Consider the following 18,831-nt stretch of genomic DNA (forward strand, 5'->3'; position numbering starts at 1 on the left):
TCAATCCTGGAACATTTTCCCACTTCTCCAAGGGACTGTGTGCTCTTGAGTGTCATTCCCCATTGTCCTACCTCTTCTTCCCTCAGCTAGGCAGCCACTGCTCTACCTCTGGTTTAGTTTGCCTATTGTGAGCATTTTTATGAATGGAATCATAAGTAGATGGCCTTTTCAGCCTGGCTTTTTTTTTTTTTTAACCTAGCACAGTGTTTCCAAGGTCTATCCACGTTGCAACATGCAACCTTTGTTAAATTATTTATTTTGGTTGATTAATATTCCATTGTACGATGTGTCTTCCAAAGGTCCCTATGTTAAATGTTTGGATCTCTCAGCCTGTGGTACTGAACCTTTAAGAGATGGTGCCTACTGGATCTCATGGTCAGTGGAGGTTATGCCCTCCAGGAGAATGTGAGAATTCCAGCCCTTTCCTTTTCCCCTCTCTCAGCCCTGGTGGTGAGGTAGACAGTTCTGCCACGACCTGCTGCCTTGTCACAGGGTCCAAAACATCAGGGCCAACCGTGGCCTGAAATCATTAGCTGTGAGCCACGTGACCCTTTTCTCTTAGGAGCTGGTTGTCTTAGTGGTCGCCACAGTGGAAGGCTGCCCTGGGTGGTATACAGGCTGCAGTCTGTGTGTCCATTCATCCTCTGATGGACATTTGGTGTTTCTGCTTTGTGTCCAGTGAACAGCGCTGCTGAGAGCGTATAGATGCACGTTTCTGTAAGACTTGTTTTCAGTGCTCTTGGATAGCTATTGAGGGGTTTCTAATGTGTTGAGGACTGGCAGACTGTTTCCTATTGTGCCATTTTTCACACTCACCAACAGTGTGTGAGGGTTCTGAATGCCCTGAATTTTGAAATTTTAGCTATTTCATGTGAAGTGGCTCCTCCTGTCAGTGTGATTTTGAGGGTCTCTTTATGTGCCTTTTTGGCTGTCTGTGTATTTCCATGAATAAATGCCTCTTCATATTCTTTTCATTTTCGATTGGGCTGTATGTCTGCCCATTATTGACACCCATGCTGTTTGCTTTATTTTTTTCTTTTCAGTACTGGGGGTCACATCTCAGGCTTTATGCATACTGGGCACACACTCCATCTCAGAGCTCCTGGCCAGCTCTTATCCAAGCCCCCTGACATTTAGTTGCACTATGTGTTCAGGTGGGCTGCTGTGAGGATGGGACTACAGGTCCTACAGGTTGGGGCAGCAGATTGCAGATCATGTGACACCTGCTTCCTGGCCCAACAGCTGTGACCTATGTGTTGCTTGGGTAGCAGCTCCAAGCTGGGTCCAGCGTCACAGGTTGTTGTTGAGCAGTCAGAGCAGGCACTCCTGTGATGTTCTCGCCTGGACTCCTCTAGGTGCCTTCTCCACTGATATGGAAGAAGAGTGGACAGAGAGGAGACGCTGAGCAATGACAGCAGAGGGACATGTTTCTAAGGGCTTGGAAGATGTGGCCTTAGCATCCTTGATGGCAGGCTGAGGAGAGGCAGGGCACCCAGCAGAGGTGACACAGGAACTGTTTGCCCGTGTGGCCCCAAAGCACTTTGTTTCAGTAGGATTGTTCCCTACTGTTAAGGTGTGTTCTCTCTTTGTACATTAAAAGCAAACTTCGTGGAACTGTGCAACGCAGAAAAACATCAATTAGAACAATAGCATAGGACAGAAAAAACTTCCTGGGTGCCAGTAAGCAGAACAGGCTGGCATGCTTCTAGAGATTTACACTTGAGTCACCATGGTTTGTGGCAGAAAGTACAGTCCCTGCTGGTGTCTGCCCTCCTGCAGAAGAGGAACCTCTTTGTGGGCAGCTGGCACAGGGCACGGGTTAGGTGTCTCCCACATCCATGTACCCAGTGTTATAGGAACTTTGCCATCCAGGGGCACAGAGTCGAAGTGCTACAGAGCTAACACCCCAGGCTGGGCTGATCCCCAAAGAGACAGGGAAGGGCTTGGGTGACTTGGCTGAAGGTGGCAGTTGAGAGATGAACCAGGCTTTTCCAAGAAGAGCAAAGAGATACAACATGTCAAAATAGTATACTTGATGGTTAGTACTGTCAATTTGACAGGATCTAGAATCACCTAGGGAACACACCTGTGGGTGTGCTCTTGAAGGGGTGTCTAGACAGTTAATTGAGGTGGGAAGACCAACCCCAAATGGGTGGCATCAGTCTGTGGGGCTGGGGTCCCAGACTGAATAAAAAGCAGAAAGGGAGTTGAGCCCCAGCATTCATCTCTTTCTGTTTACTGAATCAATGCAACCAACCATGGCACTCTCCTGCCATCATGAGTTCCCTGTCGTGATGGACTTTGCTCTCAGACCGTGAGCCAGAATAAAATCTTCCTTCCTTCCACTATTCTGCCAGGTATACAGTGAGTCATTGTGCTGGTTAGTTCTGTGTCAGCTTGACGCAGGCTAGAGTAATTGGGGAGGAACCTCAGTTGAGAAAATGCCTCCGTAAGATCTGGCTGCATTTTCTTAGTGATTGATATGGGAGGGGCCAGTCCATTGTAGATGGCATCACTCCTGGGCTGCTGGTCCTTGGTTCTATAAGAAAGCAGGCTGAGCAAGCCAGGAAGCAGTACCCTTCCATGGCCTCTGCATCAGCTCCTGCCTCCAGGTTCCTGCCCTGCTTGAGTTCCTGTCCTTATTTCCTTCAGTGATGAACAGTGATGTGGAAGCATAAGTCAAATAAACCCTTTCCTCTCTAAGTTGCTTTTGGCCATGGTATTTCATTGTGGGAATAATAACCCTAAGACAGTTACTAAGTGTGGTAGTGGTAGATGTCTTTCTTCGTGCTTCTTTCTGCGGGTGACCTTGTTAGGTACACAGCCACCTAAGCATTGAGGCTAGTGGTACCCCAGGATGAACACCCAGGTCTGGGCAGCTAGATTCTAGTACTTTTGTCATTGTGTTTATTGTAACTGTGATTAATCTGAGTCCTCATAGTAGAGTTTTAAAACTATTCCAGGAACGAAAGGAGCCATGCCATGTAATTTTCCATGATGTGGGACATTTCAGTACTGTAGTAGACCGGTTTGTGGGTTTCCAGGCTTGTCTCTTGTCTCTACTCCTTTTCCATACCTTTGCATCACTCTTCTGGGCCAAGCCTTTCCCAGGGCCTGGATAGCTGCCTTGCCCTAGATGCTCTCTGTGTCCACTTCTCCCCACCAGGTCCCAGTTCTACCTGAGCTTGCCTGAGGGACATTTGCCAGAGGGGCTGCCCAGAAACCGGCTACCAGTTCATTCTGGGGTGCCACTAACCTCAATGACAAAAATTCTTTGAGAATTTAGCAGTCTGTGGCCATAACACCCAGAACATGCTGATCTCATCTGAAAATCTTAGCAAACTGGCTTTTGTTTAACCCTAGGGGAGTAGGTGCCGAAGAACTGGCTTCTGTGTTGTAGACAGAACACTAGGCCGGTATGTGGGCAGCCATGCTTGGATGGGCATCAGGCTGTGCTGAGCTGTGGCCCAAGACAAGGGCAGTGAACAGGTGACTCCAGCTGCTCTGGGTGCAGTTCAAACAGTTTTCAGGCTACCATGTAGGTAGAGAAACTTAATCTGCTGGCATCTTGTTGTATTGAGAAACTGGGAATGGGAGTTTGGGAGGCTGAGGCAGACTGCAGGAGTCCAGTGCTGGAGAGGAGGAAGGCAGTGTGAGGAAAAGAGCCCCAGATACCTGGAGAGGACACCCCAAAGTCCCTGGTCCAGCATGGCTCATTTTAGGAGTGGGGTGAGATCCCCTGAGCTTGGGAAAGTCACCACTGGCCTAAGCAGAGAGTCCAGAGCCATAGTAACTGAGTGCTGGAGAGAGCGAACACAGAGTCTGCTACAGGAGCTTGTGCCTCTAGCTCTCTGGAAGATGAGATCATGTCGACGGAAACAGACCTGGTGCTATTATTACAGAGGCATTGATTGATACCAGCACATTAAGCATTCAACGAGGTAACCAGCATGCAATGAGACAGGAACATGTGACTCACAGGCAGATGAAAAGCCAGGGATTAGAAGAAACAGACTCCCAAGTCAACAATAAAACATTAAAGCACCCAGTAAGAGATGGGTAGATGTCAGCACTTCACAAAAGGTTCAGAAGTGGCCCTAGCAGGAGAGTCTACGCAGCACTCAGGGTGATCAGTCATCACAGAACTGATTAAGTCACAGTAGATGCCGTTTAACACTCCCTTAATGGCTGAAATGCAAAAGACCATCCACGCCGAATCCTGACCTGGGATGCACACACCGGAACTTTGGTCTGTTGTTGGGGGATGTGCAGTATAGCACAGCACCTTGGAGAACCTTCTTAGGCAAAACTGCTTCCTGGAGAGGGTGGCAGGTGCTCAGGACACTGCCCTGCAGGCAGTTGGCCAGGTTGTCTCCACGGAGGAGGGAAATACGTGGTGATGGACACTGTCAGGTGTTGTAGATCTGACAGGACTTGACTGGGCCTGGATAGCTGCAGTTCGCCTCACACACTGTTGGTACGAGTGTAAATTAATGCAGCCCCTGTGGATCAGTGGAAGCGCCTCTAAAAATTAAAAGTAGAACTGGCATGTTGCCCAGCCATACCTGGCTGTGAACCTGAAGGCATCTAAGTCTGCTTATCCCCGGTACCTGCAAGTCCCTGTCTGTTGCAGCCCTGTTTACAGTCGCCTTGATGCCCATTGACAGATAAACGATGGAGAAAACTTGGGATGGACCCACAGTAGAGTTTGTTCAGCATGAATGTAGAAAGGGCAGTTTTGGGGAAGAGGAGGGAGACTAGCAGGGAGGGGGAGAGATCAGAAGAGGGCAGTGTGGGGGTAGTAATAAGGTCAAAGACCATGAAGTACTTACATGAGACCATAACAAAACACACGGCTTTGTGTGGTGCGTGTGTGTTAATTTGAAAAGCTGGGGATGCAGGCGCCTGAGCTGCAGAAGTTTGCAGCCCTGCAGAGAGCAGTAGGCCTCCCGATAAAGGGAGTCCTCTTCTGGGCTGACTGGTCCCAGCCCTCCCAGCACCAGCTGTGCTCTGCTCTGCTCTGTGTACCTCCTTCACATCTGCTTAGGTGTCCACACAGACAGGGATCTGGTCTTTCCCATGGCGGTTTGTATTCCTAGGTGCGGAGCCATGTCTCTACCCATGGACACATTGCTTGCTCCTGGTGATTTGCTCACAGCATCATCTGCTATGAAGTCCTTGGGTATAGCCCTTACATGGTCTTGGAAATAACACTGTAGGCTTTCTCAGATAAAGTGGCTGTTCAAAGGGTTTAAAAAATCTGATCAAGGAAAAATTACCCCAGTTTATACTCACAGCAAAGTGTCGGAGAGCAGCTGTGTGCCCAGTCTTTTCAATATTGGGCATTATGGTTCATTTACAATTTAATCCAACCTTATTTTGGAGGATATCTTATTTTAACGTGTAGTTCTTTGGTCACATCATGGCTTTCGTACCTTGCTTTTGTGTAACCCCTGCCATTTCTTCTGGGGATCTTTGTTTCCTCTGTGGGCAGTTTGTCTTTTTAACTTCTGTACGTGTTCTTTATGTATGAGTAATGTGAACCCTTTTATACGCTGCACGACCTGTCAGGCCTGCCATTTGCTATTTTAATAATCTGCTTCCTTACAGTGTAGAGTTACATCCCAACTTGTGTACTTACTTTATTACTCCTTTTATTTGTAGTTTCTGAGACTCATGTTGTGTTTTGGAAGGCCTTTCCCTGTAAAATACAGCAGAAGACTCTGTTTTCCTCTCGTGCCTTAGTCTTTCCTTTCCACGCAGAAAGAGCCAGGCTACCCTCATTTAGAATTGTCGTCAGTCAGACCTTAGTTTTGTGTTAAGACACAGAAGCTCTTCCAGAACTAGGCGCGGTGTTGTGTGAATGTCCTTTTAGCACATCTCAGTGTTTATGTGCTCACAAGTTTGATTCTGAACCATTATTCCTGCCTCATGGGTCTCTTTCCCATTGTCTCTCACAGAAGGCTCCTATCTTCATGTCTGTAACTCTGTCACAGATGTTCCTGTTATTGCAAACCTCTTCACCATTTTTACTTTTTAAAAAGATATTTTTAAAGACTTATTATTTTCAACTGTGTGTAGGCATCTGTCTCTATGTGGGTATGTGCATGTGAGTGCTGGTGTCCACAGGGACCAGAGGCACCAGATTCTCTGGAGCTGGAGTTCCAGATGGTCCTGAGCTACTTGATAATGAGTGCTAGGAATTGAACTCTAGTTCTCTGGAAGAGCAACATTAACCGCTGCGCCATCTCTCCAGTAAAGCAGAAATCCACGGGAATCTGCTTAAGGAGTATTAGGGAATTTATTAGGATATAAATTGAGGAAATACACTCACAAATACAGAACCAAGTAGACAGCTGAAGTTTGCTGTGGATATTGCTCTATATAAATAAAACACTGATGGCCAGTGACTAGACAGGAAGTATAGGCGGGACAAGGAGAGAGGAGAATTGGGGAAACAGGAAGAAGGAGGGGAGAGACACTGCAGCCACCGCCAGGACAAGCAACATGTAAAGACGCTGGTAAGCCAAGAGCCACGTGGCAAGGTATAGATTTATAAAAATGGGTTAATTTAAGATAAAAGAAGAGTTAGCAAGAAGCCTGCCATGGCCATACAGTTTATAAGTAATATAAGTGTCTGAGTGATTATTTTATGCGTGGATTGTGGGGCTGCGGGGCTTGGTGGAACCTGGAGAGAAGCCCTCCAGCAACAGATGTTGTCCTCTGTTCTGACCTGGAGCAAATCCACCCTGGAGTTTGATCACACCAGGAAGCAGGAAGCAGGGAGAAGGGGTCTGGTGACCCTTCTTCCTTTCCTTTTAAGAGGTCACGTGCAACTTAAAACACAAGAAGCACCACTTCCTTTGGGCCATATAGCCCAAGGTCATGGGCGGAGCAAATACCACTATACCCAAGCCCCACATTCTTTATTTTATTTATTGTGTGGTGTGTGGTATGCATGTCTTGCATATCTGTGCACATGTGCATAGAGGTCAGAGGTCAATACTGTGTTTCTTCCTCAAATTTTCTCCACTTACTTTTTGAGACAGGATCCCTCACTGAATCCGGAGTTCATAGATTTGTCTATACTAGCTGGTCAGCAAGGCTCAGGCTCAGGGGATCCTCCTGGCTACTACTCCTGCCCAGCACGTTAGGATTTCAACATGCCCTGCTGTATAGGTACATGGGTGCTTGGACTGGAATTCAGGCCCTGAGGCTTGTGTGGCAATCACTGTATAGACAGCCGTCTCCTCAGCCTCACATTATTCTTTTTGAGAATTTTATTGGCTCTCTTAGATGATAATCTGTCTTTTAGATGAGCATGCAGAATTTGAGGATACATCCAACAGAACCCATTGCAATTTTAATTCTCTTTGTATTAAGATTACCTTTTTTTTTTTTTTTTTTTTTTTTTTGTGACAATTGACACATTTTTTTCAGCCTGAAACCCACTTAACTTATCCAGCCTGGCTTGACTTGTTCTGTTCTTATTTAGCATCTGTCTCTGGTCCTTGCTTTTTTGTTCTTGCTGCCCTATAGGCTGAATTTCTTCAGTCTTCTTAAGTCCACTATTAGCCCTCCAGTCTGTTGTCCACACAGGGCCAGGCTTGCATGAGTTGTTTGTGGACTTAGAACACTACTCTTCCCGACTCAGCTTTTGTCCGCTGTCATGTTCTCTAAGGAACCAGCCTGACCTCGGATGTAGCATTTCCTGCTTGGTTTCCTAACTCTTTGGCTCTTTCTGTTGAGTGGTGGGTTTAGTTATGGGTCGATGTTTGCTTTTGCTGGAAGGTGTGCCCTTCCCAGGGCTAGGCATAGAGGCCGTATTTGCTGTTCTCTTGGCTGTGATCTCTTTACCTCTGGCTGCCTGCCTAGCCCAAAGGAACTATACCTTAAACCTTGTCGAGCCTGGCACCTGCCTCTCTCTGTGTTCATCTTTAAGGGAAGCCTGCCAGTTAGTTTCCTCACATGGCCTGCACAATTCTTAGGTTCACACCCTTCACAGTTTTTACTTCCCTATTCTACAGGGAAAAGCTGTTGGTTCTGGCAAGTTTGTGCGCTGCCCATCCTGCTTGGTGTGGACCTGCATCCCCTGCCCAGTTCTTGCTTATTCTTCTCTGGTTGGCTGCAGGCTGCTCAGGTTGATGGCTGTAACGATCCTTAGTCTCATGTCTAACCAGGACACTGTCAGAGGGAGAAGGAGGGGTGCTTCCAAGGATTCCACAAGAGTGAGGACTTTCTTGGAGTCCTGAGCAATTGTGCCATTCTTGTGGAATCTTGTGCACATCACAGATGTTCCTGTTATTGATTCCACAAGAGTGAGGACTTTCTTGGAGTCCTGAGCAATTGTGCCATTCTCCCAGCATCTAAGATGGAAGCCTAGCACCATTGCACATTCACCATGGGAAGGGGCTTAGCTCTCCATCAGCACTTCACAGACCCCTCTGGAGCTGAAGGGGGTCTGTTTGGCTGGCTGCTCGTCACACCTCAGCATTTCAGTGTTGCTCTCAGGGAATTTGTGGGTACTCTGAGCAGGTGACATTCTGCTAGAGAGAGAAAGTATGTTTGGGGTGTGTGTCATTGCCGAGTGTGGCTTTTACCATCAGTAGATTCTTCACACCCATCCCTGCACCCTTAGAGTGAATCTTGTAATATGTGCTATTCTTAGATATACTACTGTGTTTGGACCTGTTAAGACTTTCTTTGGGATCTCTGTCTGTATTTATAAGTGGTATTGGACTGTGTTACAAAGTCTTTAAGAATAGGAGTTAATACAGTGAAAAGAGCCTGGTATTAAAGGCCAAGTTACTTAACCTCTCTGAAACCAGTTCTCATCCGTGGACAGGGCTCACAGCCCTGATTAATCCAAGCTGCTTTGAGGAGCCAATGAGACAATGTATGCAAAGCTCTTTTTAAACACGAGCTTTGACAAAACGAGAACTTTATCTCATGCTGTATATTCACGATTCTTGACTTTGAACTTTTTTTTTTTTTTTAACCTGGAGATGGGGTCAGAGGACGTTAACCAGTGTGTTTTCTCAGTGCTGTCTTCATACACCACAGCCAGAAACCAGTGCTGCAAGGAGGGAGAGGTGCTGTGAGCCTGGTTAGCAAACACTGTTATCAGCATTCGGATATTAGGCCCCTATTCTCCATGGCATCCACGGGGAGCTGGGGGAGATTTGATGTTTTCTGAGGTCTCTGTGAATGCAGGTTATTGCTGGTGCTGTTGCCCAATTACTCTCTACTTATTTTACTTAGACTTTAGTAATTGGAAAAAGATTAGATGTCAGGACTTTGCATTTTGTTGATTATATTACCAAAGTCTTCTCTGTAATCACTTCTCTTATTCCTGGTATTAATCATGAGCTCTGAGCTGTTAGAAGAGTCTAATAGTAGATTTCTAACGGAAGCAAAGGAAGCAGTTGCCTTTGTCTTGCTGGAACTGGAGTACATGGATGTCCCTACACACACCCCTGAGCCCTCTAGCCACCAGGAGATCAGCAACAGGCAGATCCAGGGCCCACTGTCCTTTCCCACGGTGCCATGCACTCATTGCCTTGGCTGTAGATCCCTCTCTCTTCGGCCAGTCCTTTATGGTTCTGCTCCTTGGTGGTCTTTGTAAAGACATCTGGGCCTTGTGTGTGTCCACTGCGAAGCTCTCTAACTTAGCTGTGTATTGTGTGGCTCACCTTTGTCAGTGCTGTTTAAGGACAAGCTCACCTCCTCAAGAACAATGCTGAGAAACGTCCCAGAGGGGTGTCAAGAAGCAGTGAGTGGATGGAGTGGGAGAGAGAAAGAGAGCCAGCTAAGACATCCAAATGGAGACTTAGCATTGTGGGTTCAGGGGGACACAAAGATAGTGGGAGAGGAGGAAACTGGTGCCCTGATGCTATTGCCCCAGGGAGGAAGGGGCTCACCTGTCTCAGGGTGGCATCAGAGTTACCTGGCTGCCTCTGACAGATGTGACCTATCTAAGACTTACACAAAAACAGACAATGCTCTGCTTTGCTTTAATAGAGTGGTGACTCATTATCTTTTGTGTATTGAGGACAGTCACTCTCTGAAATGTTTATAATTTAGGCTTACTTTGGTTCCATTTGTGGGGCTCCCTGACCCCCAGGGACACTGATGGGATATAGTAAGATGCTTTAGAACCATTTGTAACCCTGATTTTCTCTGTTTTGTTTTTTTTTTCTTCCAATAGAGGAATTACGGAAGCTGAGCTGGTCCGGAATCCCAAAGCCAGTTCGTCCAATGACATGGAAGCTTCTCTCAGTAAGTCTGCACGCCAGTGTTCAGCCTAGCCACTTCCTCCTGCACATACAGTGGCCTGGTACCTGGCTGGAGGAGCATGGCTTGCTGGCCATGGCCATACACTTGTCCGTCATGGTTGCATAATGGCACAGGACTTTGCTGTGGCCAAGATGGCTTTGTCTAGTTTTAGCTTAATTTCAAGGTTGGTTTGGCAAGTCTGGCAGAAAGTGAGGCCATGCATAGCTCGTGACAGCTGTGTCAGTTCCCTCCGACTTCCGCCAGGAAAGAATCACTGTATGCAAACTCATGATTCAGGGGCTTTACTGCCCAGAAGACCACACAGCTCAGAGGAAATGTGCCCGCAAAGAAGTATTGGTAATGCTGCTATTGAATAAGAAAAGGAGGAGGAAGACAAAGAGGAAGAGGAAGAACAGGAGGAAAAGGGGGAAGAAGAGGAGGAAGAGAGGGAAGAGAGGGAATAAGAGGAAGGAGGAGGAAGGAATAGGAGGAGGAGGACAGGAAAATGAAGAGGACAAGGAGGTGGGGCAGGAGCTTTTAGAAATAGCCTGTTTGTGTTATGGAGAGTGGGAGCCAGTGCCCAGTGCCCCAGCACTAAGCTGCCGGTCCAAAAGCCCTTCTGGAGAAGTTCGGCAGTTATTGGTGGCTGCCCTCACCTTCTTAACCCTGGCTTAAGATTGGAAGTGAGAATAGTTTATTGACAGCTTCCTTCTCTTTTCCTTTGTTTTATTTTTGGAGATCAGTCATGGGGAACTAGAGGCCCGTATTCTAAATTGAGTCTGACTTTCAGTGTTTAAAAGACTTTTGTGCTAATGAGTCGTAATAAATTTTCAGTTCAGTACCTCGTAATCCTAAATGCAGATGCAGCTCTGAACAGCAAATATTTATTGATTAAATATCTCTTGCAATTAAGGCTAGACCTGCTGTGATCACTTGTGCTCTGTTGTGTGGTTTTCAAATGTTTATAACCACATTTCTAAATGTCCTCTAAGAGAGTTTGCACACTCGTGATTGGTTTGTGGGAAGTTATGATGTAAATGCCTGGAAGCCCCTGTGTCATGGTTTTGTGTTCATCAAGCACAGGCTGGACGAAATGGAAAGTCTCATGAGAGGCCCTTGCTCCTTCTCTTTCCTTCACTTCTGCACCTCTGCAAGTCAGAGCTGCCGTGCCCCGAGCTGCTTGACTGCATAGCGGTTGCCATGCCAATGGCCACAGAGCATCAGAGGAACAACAGGGGTTGGGTGGGGTGAGTGGTGGGCAGCTCCACGCTGTTGGTGTGGACCGTGGAGTATGTACACAGGAGTGCCGGTGGTGTAAACCAAAGAAAAACTGTAGGGGCCTGCCCAGAAACAGTGAAGCCTATGGAAACCCTGTGGTGGTTTGAATGACAATGACCCCCAAAGGGAGTGGCATTATTAGGAGGTATGGCCTTGTTGGAGGAAGTGTGTCACTGTAGGTGTGGGCTTTGAGGTCTCTTTTGCTCAAGCTTCCCTCAGTGTGACTGTTCAGTTGACTTCCTGTTGCCTGCAAGATGTAGGACTCTCAGCTCCAGCATCATGTCTGCTTGCATGCCTCCATGCTCCCCACCATAATGATAATGGACTGAACCTCTAAAACTGTCATTAAGCCCCCTCAATTAAATGTCTTCCTTATAAGAGTTGCCATGGTCATGGTGTCTCTTCATAGCAATAAAAACCCTCACTAAGATAGACCCAGATGCTGCTAGGAAGAGGTCAGGGGCTCAGGCATGCAGCAGGATAAGTCCAGCACAGTTTGGCAGAGTGTACCTGTGAGGTGTTCAGAGCTTGACTGTCAGCCAAGAGGAGAGGTTGGATGGTACTATGGGGTGGCCAGTTCCTAGGGCTGGTTCTGTGAGGGGGAGGCTTTACAGTGTGTTTCTAAGGCCTTGCTAGTGCATAAGGAGGGCAGGAAAACTAGGGCAGTTTTCAGGCCTGAATTGACCAATGAGAAGGTAACTGCCAGATTAGTGAGCAGCTCTGTGCTTCACCAAGGGGTAGTTCCAGGGGAGCATAAATAGTGGGAGTGCCAGGCAAGGGACCTTAGCACAGATGCATGCTCACACAGCATCTCTGGAGGATGTCAGTGTTACTTGGATGAGGGAGTTGGGAAGGTCATAAGGCTAACAGGTACAGTAGGGGTACAGCAGGTCAGTAGCACAGACTAGACAAGGGTGCCCCTTCAGACTCTGTAAGAAGGCAAGGCAAAGAGCCAGGGATGTGGAGGAGACCATGTGTAAACTTGACACCGAGGTAACATGGCCCTCATCCTGAAAGACTTGAGCCATGGGTGTGCAGCTGTTTTTGGAAGGAGAATAACTGTAGTTGTATTTTTTTACTCTTTGCTATTTATTCTCTAGGAGGGTCTGCCACCCAGCTCCCAAATAATCACATGGAGACTTATTCTTTCTTATGAATGCCTGGTCTTAACTTGGCTTGTTTCTAGCCAGCTTTTCTTAACTTAAATTATCTCATCTACCTTTTGTCTCTGGGCTTTTACCTTTCTCTATTCTATATACCTTTTTTTACTTCTTATTCCATGGCTTGCTGTGTAGCTGGGTGGCTGGACCCTGGTATCCTCTCTCTTCCTTTTCTTACTCCTCAGCCTTCTTGTTCTTTCCTTCTATTTATTCTCTCTGCTTGGCATCCCTACTTATCCCTCTCCTGACTAGCTATTGGCCATTCTCTTTAGTAAACCAATCGGGTATTTTGGGCAGGCAAAGTAACAGAGCTTCACAAAGTTAAACAAATGCAACATAAAGGAATGCAACACATCTTTGCATTATTAAACAGATGTTCTACAGCATAAACAAATATGCAGATTAATATTCCACAACAAATAACCTGGAAAACCATTGGTGAAAATATCTAGTTATTTGCTGGAGACTGATTGAATGCTGTCTCAGGCACTGTGTTTGGTGCTGGGAAAGGACAGGGTATACCTGAGACTAAGTCCCAGCCCTCTTGGGTCCTGTACAACACAGAGAGAATGCTCACTCTTCTGTTACTACACAGCACAGACCTGGGGCTTACTGCACAGAAAAGGACCCATTTTTCCAGGACCCTGTTCCTGTGTCATTTGTCCCTTTATTGAATGCTTGCTATGTGCAGGACAAGGCGTACTCAGATTTCCTTAGAAGCTGAGTTGTGTTCTCCCAGAGAATGAGCAGGTGACTGTCACCAAGTAGTTCTATGCAGTGTCTGACAATGGTGAGGTGCCTTCCAGGGCATCAGGGAAGCTGGGATGGGTTCAAGTTGGGGCAGGGTCAGTTGGGAAGGGCTGGGAAGGAGTTAGTGACCAAGGCTACATGTGTATGGAGGGAGTCTGGTCATTAGAGCAGGCAGAGAGACTTCTGCAGGGCACAGGCATGGTGTCTTAGAGTTTCTATTGCTGTGAAGAGACACCATGACTGGAAGTAAATTTGTTGCAACTCTGTGGGTTTGTTCCTGGATTTTGGCACCAAAATGTGAGTTTTGCAACTCTGGGAAGAGGTATCCTGACCACTTGGGAGTCGCTGGAGCTGCCATGAGACAGCAGCCCTGGAGGTTGAGGTAGCCGCTTACAACAGCTGACAGCTGGAGGGGGAGGTATCCCGGATACCTAGAGCTGCTTAGGGCAGCTCTGCCCTGGAGGGGAAGTTATTCTGACTGTTGAAGAGAGTCAGCCTGGAACTGCTTCAGCAGGGAAGGGTATACTGACTGTTGAGGAGAGTCAGGCCTGAAGCTGCTAGGACAGCTCTGCAGGGAAGAGTATCCTGACTATTTGGGAGAGTCAGGCTATACCTGATGTGGTGGGAGATGGTCTCCCTGCAGGGTATAGCAATCCAGCTCTTCTGCTGGAGAGCCGCTACAGCTGAGCTTTGCTCAGCCCCCACTTAAAGGGGACTTCCTCTCTGAACTCTGCTTCTCAGGCCCAAGATGTCGCTTCCTTTGTTTCACTCTACAAAAGGGAAAACCCCTGCAGAAATGTAGCCGTCTCCTCCGGCTCCAGAGCAAAGTGTTACTTTTTCTGCTCTCCCTTGCTCTGTCCACTGAGGGACATCCCAGTAAGGCTTTCCTGTTCAGCTCCTCCTTGCACTGTCCACTATGGGGTGTCTCAGCAAGGATCTTCTGTTTGCCAGTGAATGAAGAGCGTTACACCCAAAACTCTTTTGAGAAAGAGATTTATTTGGGAAGGAGGGGTTCAGGAGAGTAGCTGTCTCTACCAGGGTGGAGAAAACAGCCCACAACTGACCAGGCAGAGCTGTTTATATAGGATGTCTTGGGGGCGGAGTCAACTAGTGATTGGTTATTTTCTTTCTGCCCAGGGATTGGTCAGTTTTGTGGGCTAGGGGCAGGGATGGCCTTGATTTCAGAGTCAAACTGTGTTTCTTTCACTGGTCTTTCTTGGCTTTTTGACACTACTTCTAAGGCCAGGGCACATTTCTTTAACTGACTCTGATTCTAGGACCAAGAGTGTTCCTTTGGTACTGGTTTCAGAGTCAGGGCATGCTTCTTTGGTTCTGGGTTTGGGGATAAAGTGTTCATCTCTCTGGCTCATGTCCCAAACCCAGGCTGTGTTTCTTTCCCTGATTCTGGGCCCCAGGGCCAGGATGCTACCTTCCTGCTCTGTGATGGTTGGTTTCACAAGTCACCAGGGGCAGAGATGGCTCTGACTTCACTGAGCCCAGGGCCAGGGTGTTCCTCTGTGATTGGTTGATTTCACAAGTCAGTTGGCCATGGGCAGAGATGGCTCTGATCTGACTGAGTCAAACTGTGTTTCTTTCTGCCCCGATCTGAGCCTTCTTTCCCTAGTTCTGAGCTCCAGGTCAGGGTGGGTTTCTCTAGCCAGCCCCTTTTCCCTACAATGACAATGGTAAGGCTTATAAAGGAACACATTGACTTGTGGCTGGCTTACAGTTTCAGAGGTTTAGTCCGTTATAGGCAGGAGGCAAGGCAGCAGGCAGGCAGACATGGTGCCGGAGAAAGAGCTGAGAGTTCTACATCTTGGACCACAGGCAGCAGAAGCAGCTGTCATACTGCATAGCTTGAGCAGAGGTGACCTCAGCCTGCCCCCAAAGAGACACACCCACTTCAACAGGGCCCTACCTCCTAAGAGTGCCACTACCTATGGCCAAGCATTCAGACACCCGAGTCTATGGGGCCACACTTGTTCAAACCACTCTATACCGGCAGCAACTTTTCCGAGCACTTGGCTCTGTGTTGTTGATCCTGTGCAGTCTGTTGCCTGACGGCGGCGCAGGACCTGCATGGGAGAGGAAGCCACTTAGCTGGGATGTTGGTTAGACATGGAGTGGCCAGGTAGGAGTTGGTCAGAACTGGTGGGCTTCTTTCTTAGCTGGAACTGGCTGGACCCTGGAACTTGTGTGAGATTGACTTCTGTGTTTGTTGGCTGCCCACAGATGCTGCCAGCCTCAGCAGGTGTCTTAGTTTGGGTTACTATTGCCGTGGTGAAGCTTCGTGACCAAAAGCAAGTTAGGGTGGAAGAGGTTTATTTGGCTTATGCTTCAATATGTTAGCTCATCACTGAAGGGAGTCAGGACAGAAACTCAAACAAGGCAAGAACCTGGGGACAAACTGATACAGAGGCCATGGAGGGGTGCTGCCTACTGGCTTGCTCAGCCTGCTTTCTTGTAGAAAACAGGGCCACCAGCCCAGGGCCAGCCACACCCATAATGGGCTGGGCTATCTCCTATCAATCACTAATTAAGAAAGTACTCTACAGGCTTGCTTCTGGCCTCTTATGGAGGCATTTTCTTAACCGAGATTCCCTCCTCTTAGATGACTCTAGACTGTCAAGTTGACATAAAACTAGCCAGCACAGCATGTTTTCTGTAATAAAGGTTTAAGGAGCATGTCTGTCAGTCACAGGATATTTAAGGGAAAATACTTTCTTGTCCCACTGGCCTCTTACACAGTCTCTGAATAGCTCTGATTAACATGGCTTCCCTTGTGACTGCCCTGGAAGCCATCACAAGTCCTGGTTACTGGGATCTGAATGAACAGTCCAGGTTGGACAAAGGTATTACATACTCACTGACCTGGTATCCTGAGTCAGAGTGTCCTGGAATACCTGACTGTAGATAGCAAGAACAGGGCATGGCCAGTGAATATGGACTCCTGACTTGTGGTCTCTTTCCATCTGGGTGCATTTTACTGTCACCTAGGGGTGTGGGCAGTGCTGATACCTGACCTTGGTGGTGTGTGCAGGTTGGACTCCAATGTTATAAGGCTCAAAGCAGTGTGGAAGACAGGACCAGAATGCCCATGAACCAGTTGAGTAGTTGGTCTCTGAAAACATCCCCAATGAAAGCAGTTGCTCACTGGACCTGAGACACTTGGACTAGGAAGCTGGGCTGGGTGGTGGTGGGTGGGTGGGGACTAGATTACGAATCTAGTTCAGGGTCTGGCCCACTAGTGACTTTCCTCCAGTATGCACGTGTTTGTCATTAGTACGAGTCTAGTGTTCATGGGCAAGTGTTACTTTAATTAATGAGAGGAAATTCTGCTTTAGAGGAGACACCTGAGCACATGGTTCTTGTTCTGAAGAAGTAGCGGAGGGCTGAGCCAGAGCACCCCATTAAACAGCAGAGAGAATATTTAACTTTTAAATTACAAGCAAGCAGCATAGGACACTTTTCAAAATTAGTTCCGAAGAGAATCATATCTTTGGCTTCTTTTTTTTTAAAGTAACTATTTCAGGAAGTGAACAAAAACTAATTAAGCATTGAACATTTATGCTAGTGAGTATGTTGGCTAAAAATGATGGTGAGGCTCCAGGATCAACGTACCTTCCTTCGTGTGCTGCAGTCAGTTTGCATCTGAACGCAGTGGGAGGGAACACATTGATTTTTGTGTCACCAGGACAGTTTGGATTTAAGTATCTGCATGCATTGTTTTACATTTATGATTAGTGTTTTTATAGCATGCTAATACAGCAATTAAGTCTTCTGTAGTTCTGTCATTTAAAATTCATTGCATACTTGAATGTATTTCATTTGCATAATTTCTAGTCTTGCTTAATTATCAAGAGGCCTCCACTTGCACATGTGTTTTTCCTCTAGGAAGGGAATGGCAGGAGAATGGGTGGGCCTTTTATGGTGGCATTCTTGCCTTTTAGAATTTGTGTTTTATTAAGTTTATATTTTAGGAGCAGAAAACTTCCTGAGAGTGCTCACTCTGTTCCCAAGGATACTGGTAGCATTTGTGTGTGGCTGTCTACACTGTCCCTGCTGAACACCCTGATGATGCCACTGTCTAGAATTGCGGACTGGGCCTGGGCCCTTCACTCTGGCTGTTGCATGCAGCACCAAGCCTTTCATCTGTCAGGCTCTGTTTCGGTGTTTGCCCAGCCTAGACTTACTTCCTGCACACCCCCAGGCTCTGTTTAGTTTTCTATCCTCGTTACTGTCACAATCAAACCAAGCCAGGAAACTGTGCTAACTTAGTCTCCCCCTGTGACTCTAGTACAGTGTCACCCTTCTTTGGGTCGTATCATGCTGACATCATCCATCCATGCAACAAGCATTTGATGAGTGTCTTGTAGCTAGAGTTTTCCTGCCTTGCCCACAGTCAGGACAAATCTCTATCACCCGCCAGTCCCACAGCCACTCAGACCCAACCAAGTAAACACAGAGACTTATAGTGCTTACAAACTGTATGGCCATGGCAGGCTTCTTGCTAACTGTTCTTACAGCTTAAATTAATCCATTTCCATAAATCTAGACTTTGCCACGTGGCTCATGGCTTACCGGCATCTTCACATGCTTCTTGTCATGGCGGCGGCTGGCAGTGACTCCTTCCGCCTTCCTGTTTTTTCTTTCCTCTTCTCTGTTAGTCCCGCCTATACTTCCTGCCTAGCCACTGGCCAATCAGTGTTTTATTTATTGACCAATCAGAGTAATTTGACATACAGACCATCTCACAGCAGTGTCTGTTATGGGGGAACAATGTTCTAAGCCTTTGGGGATATCTGTGAGCTGAAAAGGAGCACTTACATTGTGACGGAAAGAGATGAAAGCACATTGTGTAGGGAAGTTGGCAGAGGTGATTGATGGGTGCTAGGCGGGATAAGAGGGAGGTCAAGGTGCTATTTATGTATGTGGTCCTCACTGAAAGGGTGACATTTGAGCTAGGACTGAAGCAGGAGATGTTTGGGGACATAGTCTGGTCCTGACTATTTCAGTTTCATGTTGGGTACAGTGTAACTCATATAGTTCTTTTGGTCCCTAGAATGGGTTGACATGGGTGATGAAGAGGGATGACTGGGCAGTAGCAGAAGCAATACCCTGGAACCTGAGACAGCAGGGGGAGAATGGAGACTCTAGAGGAGTGTGACATTGTGAAAGGGTTGCCACTGGCCACAGACATCTTAATGGCAGTTATCAGACTTGATCCCAAGGTGCCATTTGGGTCAGTGTCGTAGGCCTGCTTCAGCCACACAGCCCTGCTTTTCTGCACTAAAACAGCCAAGGAATTGGTGTGCACTGCATACAGCTGTGTTCCTTGCAAGCTTTATTCATAGAAACTGGTAAGTTA

General features: G+C 47.2%; 1 protein-coding gene across 2 annotated transcripts in view; it reads left to right on the forward strand.

The window, feature by feature from the left end:
• Tbc1d22a (TBC1 domain family member 22A) overlaps positions 1 to 18,831 on the forward strand; it is a 306,168-nt gene that overhangs the window by 79,340 nt on the left and 207,997 nt on the right. For both annotated transcript variants that reach the window (XM_076556523.1, XM_006986078.4), the window contains one exon: positions 10,208 to 10,278. In XM_076556523.1, coding sequence (XP_076412638.1) covers positions 10,208 to 10,278 — 71 coding nt within the window. The remainder of the gene's footprint in view (positions 1 to 10,207; positions 10,279 to 18,831) is intronic.

This window comes from Peromyscus maniculatus, chromosome 20 (genome assembly GCF_049852395.1).
Source record: "Peromyscus maniculatus bairdii isolate BWxNUB_F1_BW_parent chromosome 20, HU_Pman_BW_mat_3.1, whole genome shotgun sequence".
In the NCBI taxonomy this organism is placed as follows: Eukaryota; Metazoa; Chordata; class Mammalia; order Rodentia; family Cricetidae; genus Peromyscus; species Peromyscus maniculatus.